This window comes from Diuraphis noxia, unplaced genomic scaffold, assembly GCF_037042655.1.
Source record: "Diuraphis noxia isolate RWA-SAM2 unplaced genomic scaffold, SU_Dnox_SAM2 contig0003, whole genome shotgun sequence".
Lineage (NCBI taxonomy): Eukaryota > Metazoa > Arthropoda > Insecta > Hemiptera > Aphididae > Diuraphis > Diuraphis noxia.
The window spans coordinates 48,607,965-48,619,739 of NW_028301713.1; the positions used below are offsets into that span (position 1 = coordinate 48,607,965).

An 11,775-nucleotide genomic window follows, 5' to 3' on the forward strand; every position below is an offset into this window, starting at 1 on the left:
CAATGATTGTACTATATATGTTATATACTCATACCACAAATAGTCGGATAGAATGTAATAAACAAAAATGAACAAACACGGTATTATATACGTATATATTAAATATATAGGTGTAACAACTAACGGCGGTCTTGCGAGAGAAAACTATAAATATAATCACCCTACATTGTATATTATTGACTATATTATACATATATTTAATATATTTAACGTTACGCGCGAGGCGATTGGAGACCGTTGTAGTGAAGTACACTATATAAAGTAAATAATAATAATAATATATTATATCTATAGATGACGCGCCTATTGATGTGCCTGCATTTTATTTACCAACATGAAACGAAAATCTTCTTCCCGTTTAATGGCGTGTATACGACGATGGGAAATCGCAGAAAAATCATTGGTGTTTGTTTTGTGTAATGCATAATTTTTCTGCACAGTATATAAAGTATTCACAATACAATATAAAGTAACACAATTCATGTTATATTATTTTACGGTTATTATTATAATAATATTATGATTTTTGCTTAGTGGTCAACGGTTGAAAGAGACGCGTCAGACACGAAGAGAACTATTCTATGGGGGGCAGTAGGCGTATTTAATAATAATAATAATAATATTGGCAATAATAATGCATTGTGGATGGGCCATGATCGCGGGGTGTTCGTGGTGCGGTGGGGATGCGATTGTCATCTGTTGTACTGGCGGCGGTATTTGATAATAACGTACTATATATATTATGTTATGTATATTCGCATGCATGTGACGTCAGTGCAGTGTGTCGGACAATGCACGCGTAGGAGAGGAGTTTGGCCACGGCGAGCGGAGTGGAGTTAGTGCGAGTGAGAGGGCGTGAGTAGTCAAGGATACGGCGGTGCGTAAACAACGAATTTCTCTGTGTCCCCTTCGCCTATAATATAATTTCGTACACTATGCACACCGCACACAGTACACAGAGGATCAAGACCCCCCTCCGACAGTTGTTCGCATAATATATATATATACATTATTATAATATGGTTTTTAGGCGGATTTTACTGAAGGCCGGAAGGCGTTTACCCTGTATATGACGTGTAATGTGTGTGTGTGTGTGTGTGTGTGTGTGTGTGTGTGTGTGGGGTGAGGGTCGTGGTACTCGTGTATTATAGTATGCAGTCGTCCCTTATAAAACACGAAATACACGGACAAATGTATATTGATCGATGTCCGTTTTGTGCTTGCTAGTGTGTTTGTGTGTCATCGATATAAAACTATTATACACCATCATATACACATATTATATACGGCGTGATCGTACGCGCGTGCGTGTGTGAGTGTTGTAACCTCCTCTTATAGAATACTATATAGGTACTATGTAGGTACATATATATAAGCCGCGTATAGCCAAAACTCCACAAATGCTTGACGAATAACTTTTTTCGTGTACTGCAGACATATGTATTCGAGTGTAATAACTATAATAATTATCAGACCCCCAACACTCGTCGTACTTTCGATCACGGATCTGGACTTGATTATTTATTATCATTATTATGACCGTCTAATGTACGTAATAATCATAACATTATAACAATAATAATAATAATAATAATAATAATAATTAGTTTATCGATTGGTATATTAGTTATATACGTATTATCAAGTAAATCGTTCGACGATCTATATCGATTATACACCGTGACTGGATCGGGATATAGGTCGCTAAGTGTATACCTACGTACTATAGAGTACTTAAACGCATTTTCTATATTGCAGTATTATGCGTTTGGAACATTGTCTACGCTTACTATACTCGTTTATCAATGTTGTTTTTTATACCTATCATACCTACTTTTAGTGGAGGACGGAGGTACACTTATCGTAGGTATCTCAGTTTATGTATAGTCATAACATTCGAATTATCATTTAATAAAATAAAAATAGTGCAATTTGAAATGCGTTTTTCTACAAGTATTTTCCAGGACGAGATAAACATATTAAAGTCTTGTTTATAAGAGTTTTGATAACATATTTTGGAATATAACTATTTCGAAATGTATCTACGTGCTTTCATAATAAAGACAATTTACACATTATGTTTTTAATCAACCAGCTTATAATACAATATATTAATACTTAATAATGTCAGAAATTTTATTTTTAAATTGTACAACATTAATGTCAATAATATTATCTTATAATGAAGTACATTAGTATGGGGTACACCGTTGACATAATACAATTTTACACAAGTAGGTACTTGAATAAAAAACTTATTGCAGGACTGCTGGTCTTGCCAGTAGGTTAATAATATTTAGTCGAAACTTATTGTACACATTATATTTCACGCTAATTAATAGTTATGAAAACGAGGACTGGATTGTGTAAGGTAAACTTATATGTATAGTAAAGTTTTTTTTTTATATTACAAAGTTTACAGATACAAGAAATATTGAAAAAAAATAGAAACGATTATATTTATATTATGTAGGCACTTATGTTATTCTGGATTCAATATGAAATGTATTTTATGTATTAAAGGTGCATGATGCGCATTAATATAATTAAAAACTATTAATTAGAATGTTTTAACCGTATATAGGTATGCTCCATACGAAGTTTTGTGGTTGATCAGTGTCAGTAGAAATTGTTTGGAATTTAGGCATAAATTCATAGGTAATGGACTGGCATGCGAAGGACAAGTTCGGTGTCGTTGATTAATTATATTATTTATCTTTATTTATAAACCAGGTTAATATGATATATGAGCAATACATATACAATTAATATCTGATATAAATTACGAGGTATATCTCTGTCAATTAGATAGGTACTACAATTACATATAGCCATGTATATAATTTCGAAATAATAACGTCGCGATGCGTAGAATGTTGTCCTTCCGAATCGGAAGACGCGTAAAAAATTTTCAACGTAAGCTTGCAGTGTGTAAAAAATATATGTCTTTAAATTTCAGTATAGGTACGGTTCAGTAACTGTCAATATATAAAACGCGTATGTAGCACCGTTATTGAATTTGTTGATATTTTTTCTAGTCTCATCTTAGACTGTACAGATCATATTATATATGCATATATATATATATATATATATCACTAGACATTGATAAATTATCCAGATTTATATAGGCACTGCATATTATTTTTTGAAGTTGGTATGCATACACAAATATTTATATTATGTACAATATTTGAAGATTTGTAAGAATGTCGTAAAATTATAACAATATTATTTTTTTACGCTCTAAAAATTCGATAAATACACTCTCGACTGAACAGTGAACACATGCAATCACACATGTAAACAATATTGTGCGAAAAAAAACATCTACGTCAGCATATTATAGATTTGCGGCGTTGTATTATAGAGCGTGAATATTGTTTTTTTTTCTCTATATTTACACGTAAAACCAGACAAACGACCTACTTGCATGATGGTTATATACTGACGTGTAACGATGCTCGAAAACAAATTGATCAACTCACGAAATAATGAATTTATACATATATTTGTATACAACCATTAACACCATATATAAATACTGCAGTGTGCCTATATATATATATATTTATTTATTTATAATTTATATACATCATTCCTCCTAAGTCCTTGGTTAAATTAGTGGTCGGCGCCGTTTAGAACGGTCATTGTGGTATAGTGTAATAATTGTAATATGACAATGAAATCCGGTAACACACAATCGTATCACTGATAATAACTGAATAACTGATATAATTTGTAAGATATCCGTGCCTAGATATAAAAACACTGCTGAACCGATGCGTACTTAAATCGTTGCACTATACTATTCACTGTCAAACTTCACAATGACTCCATTCGGTATCATACTAGTAATAACTGCTGTGCTCTCGACCCAGGTACGTAAAAACGTAACTTATATAATTACAATGTATATACTATTATAATATGATGGACACCTGCGTGTATATGTATACATACCTACGAGTATAATAGTTGAAGTGGTACTTTGTGTTTTACATGGATACAATTGGTGTACCTATAATTATTTAAATTTTTTTATGTGTTTTGAAAGAAATCTTATAAGATTTTATACATTTTTGTAAATATATTACATATATTAATTTCAAAATATTTTAAACAAACTATTAAATATTCATCATAACTTTCGTATTATCATTATTCATTATATATATTATATTATAATATGCATAATAATTAACACAGGTAATTTATATATTTATAGACCTCATTATATTCTAGGTCGACCGAAATACATGATAAGAAATCCTAAATGTTATACATTTATATAATTATGTCAACTTTTTAAGCAGTTTATTGAATAGTTAAGTAATATATATATATATATATTTGATTAATTACTATAGCTTTTAATTAAATGCCCACATATAGTACTAATATCTACCTAAGTACTTATAGAGAGTTGTCATTTTATAGAGTTGCGCCGTTTTTAAACAATTCAGTGATTTTCTTTTAGTAAGGTTTCTACAATGAATTCACTCGTAATTAAATTATAACTTGGTTACAATTATTTTTTGTTTTATGATTAATATATTCATGTAGAAAAGTAACTATAATGAACATTCAAATTTTTGTTGAAAATAATTTAATAACAATAATTGTCAGATCAACATATTATTTATATATAGGTAGTGCATATATTATATACTTTATATGCATCGAGAAAATAAAATACAAATACAAATTAGGTGAGTATCTATATGTATAATGTATTATTGACTATACTTATAATGATTTATATAATTGTACTTTGTTATTTATTAGCAGGGCACAGGGATTTTTAGTACTAAAATTCATTAAAATATCCGCTTTTAAAAACGTAAAAATTTAATTTAATTTTTCATACAAATTTGCATTCATATCATATTAAAAAAAAAAAAAATTAAACAGGTAGGTATTACAAATAAATAGCCATAATTTATAGAAAACCTGTATAATTGAGTGATAGTAGATGAGTACCTATATAATAATATTATATAAATGCCATAATACCTAGAAAGCATGGACACGTCGTATAATTTTATTTTTTGAGTGAAGCGATGAATGTGTACTGTTTTTACAATTATGGGTTTTTGTTTCTGTGTCTATAATCTATATGTACACGGTAAGTAGTATTAATGATGCTTCGATTTTTAACTTTTCACAGTAAAGTGAATCTAGTTTGCGCTTTTGAGACATTGAAAATTTCCAGTAGTTTTCAACTAACGAAAAAATAGCCATTTATAGAAGAAATATTCACTAAATAATTATAACAACATTTTCAATAGGTACTCAACATCATAACATTTTCAAAATAATATATTTATCCTTTTTGAGTTATTTATACATAATATAATTAATAATAATAGGCACATTTTGATTTTTACTGTTTAAAAAAAAAAAAAAAAAAAAAACTTTTGATCATAAACTTTGTTCGGTCAACATTAAATACAACGTTTCTTATACGTTGTGTATTGTGTTAGTGGAAATTAAACAAAAAAATTGAATGTACGTCCACAGTATTTTTTTATAAACGCAATAATATGCAAATTATTTAATAGTTAGAAATTAATAAAAGATTATATAATTTTCTATTTATATCTTATAGATTTTTAAAATTTAATACAAGATTCCTCATGAGTTTTTCTACCTTTAACAAAAAACACCTAAAATTTACATAAACATAGTCTTTTTAATAGACATTTCAAGTTCAAATTCGGAAAAATTTGATATTTAAATGGCACTTAAAAAATGTATAATAGTAGTTTAATATTAAATATTTATTTTGCGAAATATATTTAAAATGAGGAATTTAAAAGTACAAAACAGCGTTACTAAGAAAACAATTTTAATTTACGTGCTAATTTAAACGTTTTGTATAAGTGTACTTATTATCTATAGACTTTATCTAAGCATGTGTATATTTTGACATAATTTATGTTGTACAAATTGTGTTCATTTTGAACTAAGAACCAGCCAGATATTTCGTACAATGCTGATACACATTTACAATACAAGTACATTATGTTACTAACGCGTATGTTCAAAATTCGAAAATATCAACTTAAAAAAAATAAATAAATGGCAGCTATACATTTTTATTCATAAAGATTTAGCTCCAAATAATTATTAAAAATGTAAAATATCGTACTTTGAACATTACATAAATAGAAATATTTTAAACACATTCACAAACTACTACACACTTATTGTTATAACTTTTATAATACATTTGTTTAAATAATTATTATAACGCAAACATGTACCTTGTACCTAATATCATAGATATATAGGTTTAGTAAACATTTAATTAATTCGATTATTATTTGCAGGTTATGCAATCTATAACACAGCCTAAAAAATATCGATGTATTTCATCAAGACCGTTGCCACAACCGGAATCGGAATCAATGTCTAACGTAATGTATATAAGAGTACCAACATTATCGGTTACAAAATCATCTTCCACGGCCTCAAAATCTCCAGCTCCGGTTTCAAATTCACAATCCTCATTCATAAATTCACCATCTACAGGATCAAAATCATCTTCAGTTCCAAAAAAACCATCTTCAGTTCAAAAAAAACCATCTTCAGTTCCAAAAACACAGTCTTCAGTTTTTAAATCATCATCTCCGGCCACTAAATCATCATCATCAACTGTTCAAAAAGTGACGTCTAAAGTAACCAACTCATCACGCACAGACAAAAAATCGCCACCCGACTCCTTTAGTTTATTTAAGTTACCGTTAAAATTAATTTCTAGTTTACTGGTACCACTAATACCAACAACAATTAGACAAAACACATCTTCGATTATTTCACCACTATTTAGTTTTCAGATGCCTTTAACATTCTCAACGATTCATCATCCTAACTATCTACCTTGTAATACAAATAACTCGCCTTATCCGTGTAACTCATTACCCGGTATCTCAAACAATATACCTATTTCTTTTAACCCTCTACCCGGTAACACGAACAATTCGCCTATCCCTTCTAATTCTATACCCGATAACACCAATACTTTGCCTACTCCTTGTAACCCTCAACCCGGTAATACAAATACCATAACTACTCCTTGTAACTCACTACCTGGGAACACTAATACCACCCCTGAGCCTAGTAATTCTCTACCCACAGGTAATAAAAATAACTCGATTAATCTTTGTACTTCTATAGCTAGCAATACAAATAACTCAATTAATGTTCTTTGTAATTCTTTTCTAGGGCATTCACACAAATCCATTATTTTTAATTGGTTTTGCAACTTTTTGCTAAACAAAATAAAAAATGTAAGCTGCGATATTCCACCAACTGAAATTATTCCCACGCCTAGCGAACCTAATCCACCAGCGACTACGGACAATCCTAATACATTATTACCCGTAACGAGTGACTTTACTGTTACATCAACTGAAGATATTACAACAAATGATAATAACACACCGAACGATAATTGCACACCAAATGAAAATAATACACCAAAATATGATACACCGCATGATAATAACATACCAAATAACAATATACCAACATCCACATCACACTATCCTATTCCACCATGTATTTTTACACCAATTAGTAAGATTCATAAACCTTGCCTACCATTGATCCATAGTCAAAAACCAAAACCTTGTAGTGTACCAATAACCCACTCACATTCGCATATCCCATTAAAGTATTATCCACCAAATCATGCACCTTGTTCACCATCTTACACTTATTTAAATTAATTGTTTAATCCTACAATTTAAGAATCTTACGCAGATCATACTTTAAATCCGCAAGACGAGATCCTTTTAAAAAGCTTAATTTCCAATTCAAATTTACGATAATCTTCTACAAGTATAAGTAAAACTGAGCATATAGATTGACACTATATTTACATTGTATATAGGTAATATTAATTGTATTAAATAAATATAGGTTTTATAATTATAATTTATTGGTATATTTAAAATTTTCGTAGTAGCTATAGGTATAATATTATTTAAATAAATATATAAAAATATTTTATATGGTTTTATTATCATCTGTACTGAATTTAAAATTACTTTTTGTAATTTTAAAATCATATTATAATTTACCTGTGTATGTAGAGGTACTCACAAAAAATAGCTAAAATATTTTATTTTTTATTCTTTATAGTAATGTGGTTAACTTTTTTAAATTAATAAATAATAGAGTAACGTGTATAATAGTATGATTGATACAATAATGTTGTGCATGTACTATTTTATAAAGTATCTATTTATTGAATAAATATAATATGTAATTGGTATTATTATTTTACATTAGTATTTATAGAAGTTAATATATTTTTTGCAGGGGGGGAGTCAGAAGGACCTATGGTACTGCAGGGACCCGGACTTTCAGGGGGCCCGGCGTTCATGCAAATAATTATTTAAATATATATTAAAAAGTTGTTGTGGGCGGGTTTAGTTCTGTACCACCGGGCCAAAAATATGATGTATGGCGCCTGAAATTTTGTATATTTTTGTTTTCATGTTTCAAGAACATACATATATTTATAAAAATGGGACAAAAGTCGATGTTTTTTTAATCTGTGATTAATTACATTGTCCGTACAGTATCAATAATCAATAATGGTGCTGTGGTTCTTGTACGATTGACGGTCATAGATATACCAGGATCTCCAGCGCCATTGCCGTGAACCAGAATCCTTACCCGCAAAACCCTGTTTACTGGCATGCTGGTTCCGTTTACAGGTCCGTCGCCTGCCGCTTCTGGATTCATACTTGTCAGAATTTCTTCCATTTTATTTTACAGTGTTTTAGAATAATAAAAATCAATATTCATATACTGTTTATTAGTTTTAAGAATCACATGCAAGTGATTCTCGGCTGTTACCATAGATAATATTATATTCGATAATCATATGTAGATAGATCTACCCAATATCCATATATGCATATACGAATTACGAGTATATACAAAATATTTATATAATACTTGCTGTATTACACGAATTTACCAGGGAAAAAATGAACAAATATAAAATATAGCGATATATAGGTACACTACTATATAGCTATTATAAATAGGTGTATCTCAATTCTCAGTCCTAGTGTCCAATTCACGGACAAATCGGCGCTACCTTGCTTTTATTACTATAGAAATAGCACTTGAAATATTTGTAACGTAATTCAAATTACACTCTATAAACTTATCTGATATATCTAAGAACATTCTGTCAAACTATAACATTTTCATCAAAATCTAAGCTATATTCATATTACACATACCTATATTATATATTGTGTATAGATTATATAAAAGTTGTTTTATGTCCGTAACCTGTAATGGCAACCCTTCATATAAACAAAAAAATGTCCTTAATCCTTATTATGTGAGACGCCATATTTTATTTAGCTATACAAATGAACAAAAGTAAGTTGAAAACGAAGTTTATATATTGCATATATTTATTATACATCCTCGCAAGTCTCAAGGAATACGTCACGAGCGCAACATTTTTGGTGCCAATTGGATAGGGAATAAGTTATTCCGAAATTAGCGAGAACAATTGCACAAATATTTATATACTATACATAATATATAAAGATTCTAAGTTTTAAACACATACATGCTTATAGTTCATAAACTATACTTGTCCGAAATTTGATTTTTATAAATCGAAACACTTCGAATAATATTCCGATTTGTAACATGATGTTAAAAGTGTGTGTTGATTGATACTTAAAAATTAAAAGACATTAAGTGGGGTAAGCAGCTATTTATAAAAGGTATAACTTCTATCGGCTCTATCACTAAGTAGCTATATATTTTATGATTAAAATAATTTATTTTACTGTTATATTATTATTACGATATAGGTGATTGATTGATAGTTACGCCGAGCACCAAAATATATGTGTAAAATGTATTATACTATATCAAATTTAATTATTATAATATATACCATATACCTACATAGTATATATACCTATGTATTCCAAAATTAAATCAAAATTTGAACTTCGAATGTCCATAAAAAAAAATCAAGACAATTTCCCAATTATTAAGAAAATGTAAATATTTTGAATTGATTTCTTTTAAACCCCCAAAGGACTGAGGTTTATTAGCTAAATTTACTTTTCTAGCAGAAAATATATATATCGAAGTTTAAACACGTGTAGGTACACTGTATAAACGTATTACAGTGTATAAACACGTTAAAAAAGTATATATCATCAATTAGTATACATTTATCATTCAACTCAGAATCTAAAATGCAATTTGAGAATTGTAAATTATGCTATTTATTTATTTATTTATAATTTATGTATTATAGTTAAAAAGTGGAACTAAAGATATGTAGAATGTAGATGTAGGTATATAAATATTAAATATATGATAAAAAGAATCGAATGGTACATTAAACATTTATAAAAAAGATACAATATTGAATTAACAATGTTCACAAAAATTAAGGATATATCCTATATAACCTAGCATTGACCATAATTAACAGTTTAATTCTAACAATATACGTATAGGTATTAGGTACATATAGGGTGATGATATATTAAGTATGTATATAAATATAATCTTTGGAGAACTATATAGACCACTTCAGCTGACATTTTTTTTTTATATGTATTTATGGCATATAGGTATAAGTATTTTCAATGAAAGTCTGAACATTTAGTGACCGATCAAATGCGTGTTATTATTATTATATAGAATATTCTACAACAAATGAAACTGCAGTCACAAAGATTAATATCATATTGTATCAGATTATAATATCATTAATATAATTGTTAAATGTTAATTAAAATTATATAGGTGTACCTATAGAATTTTATAATATAACATCATCATGACGTAACATATAATAATAGCTCTTTGTAAAATACTTAGCTCTATTAGTATATAATAGTCTACACTATATATTAGGGTGTTCCTTAACTATAAATGATGAAAAAAAAATATCCTATTATTTCTGGTCTCACCCCCTAAACGTATATGTATAAAAGTGAACTGCAAAAAATTTGAAACCAATTATGGTTAAGGTTAACCCGTGCCGATTTGTAATTTGAACTATCTTTACATTTTTTAATATTTACGAAAATTTTCCTCATCTCCATAAATATTTCGTTAACCTTTAGAAATATCGACATTTTTTATACCATATATTTTGAAGTAAATTAAATTTTCTATAACTTTTATTGTATGATATTTTTTAATATCTCCAATGGTTCGTAAAGTATATATTAACTTGACTGTAAGAAAACACAATTTAGGTATTTTTTCATGCTTATTAATTATAATAGTGCAGGTTAAAATAATTTTACAAAATTCTCGTATGAAATTTTCCATCAACTAATTTGATATTTATTTGATTTCATTTTATCACTGGCAACATAATAATCAGAATACAAATATAATGTTCACAATAATAATATATTAATTTAATCTCTTTCATCACTTAATTATTAGGGATTTCATTATATTTCCGTTTATAAAAATTAAATATCAATAGATTAAATAGTATCTGGTTTTTATTTTGGTACAATTGTAACTTATAATTAATGTTAGTTTGATCGTAATATCTGTTTAGTGGAGATCTAACATTTACCTATCGTCATTTGTCATTGTATAATTTAAAATTGATCGCGTTTTTTATTATTTTAAATAAAAAAATTTCAAAAAAACTGAGAAGTAATTATTAAATATTTTTAATCGGATCTGAAGAGACACAAATTCATGATGCCAAGCTTCCATCCAACGGTCAAAATATGCTTT

At 28.3% G+C, this 11,775-nt stretch overlaps 1 protein-coding gene across 1 annotated transcript; it reads left to right on the forward strand.

Moving 5' to 3' along the window:
• Positions 1–3,739: 3,739 nt before the first annotated feature.
• Positions 3,740–8,186, forward strand: LOC107165827 (uncharacterized). The gene is made up of 2 exons (XM_015514230.2): positions 3,740–3,881; positions 6,336–8,186. The coding sequence occupies exons 1-2, from the start codon at positions 3,831–3,833 to the stop codon at positions 7,734–7,736; spliced, it is 1,452 nt and encodes a 483-aa protein (XP_015369716.2). The 5' UTR covers positions 3,740–3,830; the 3' UTR covers positions 7,737–8,186.
• Positions 8,187–11,775: the final 3,589 nt, after the last annotated feature.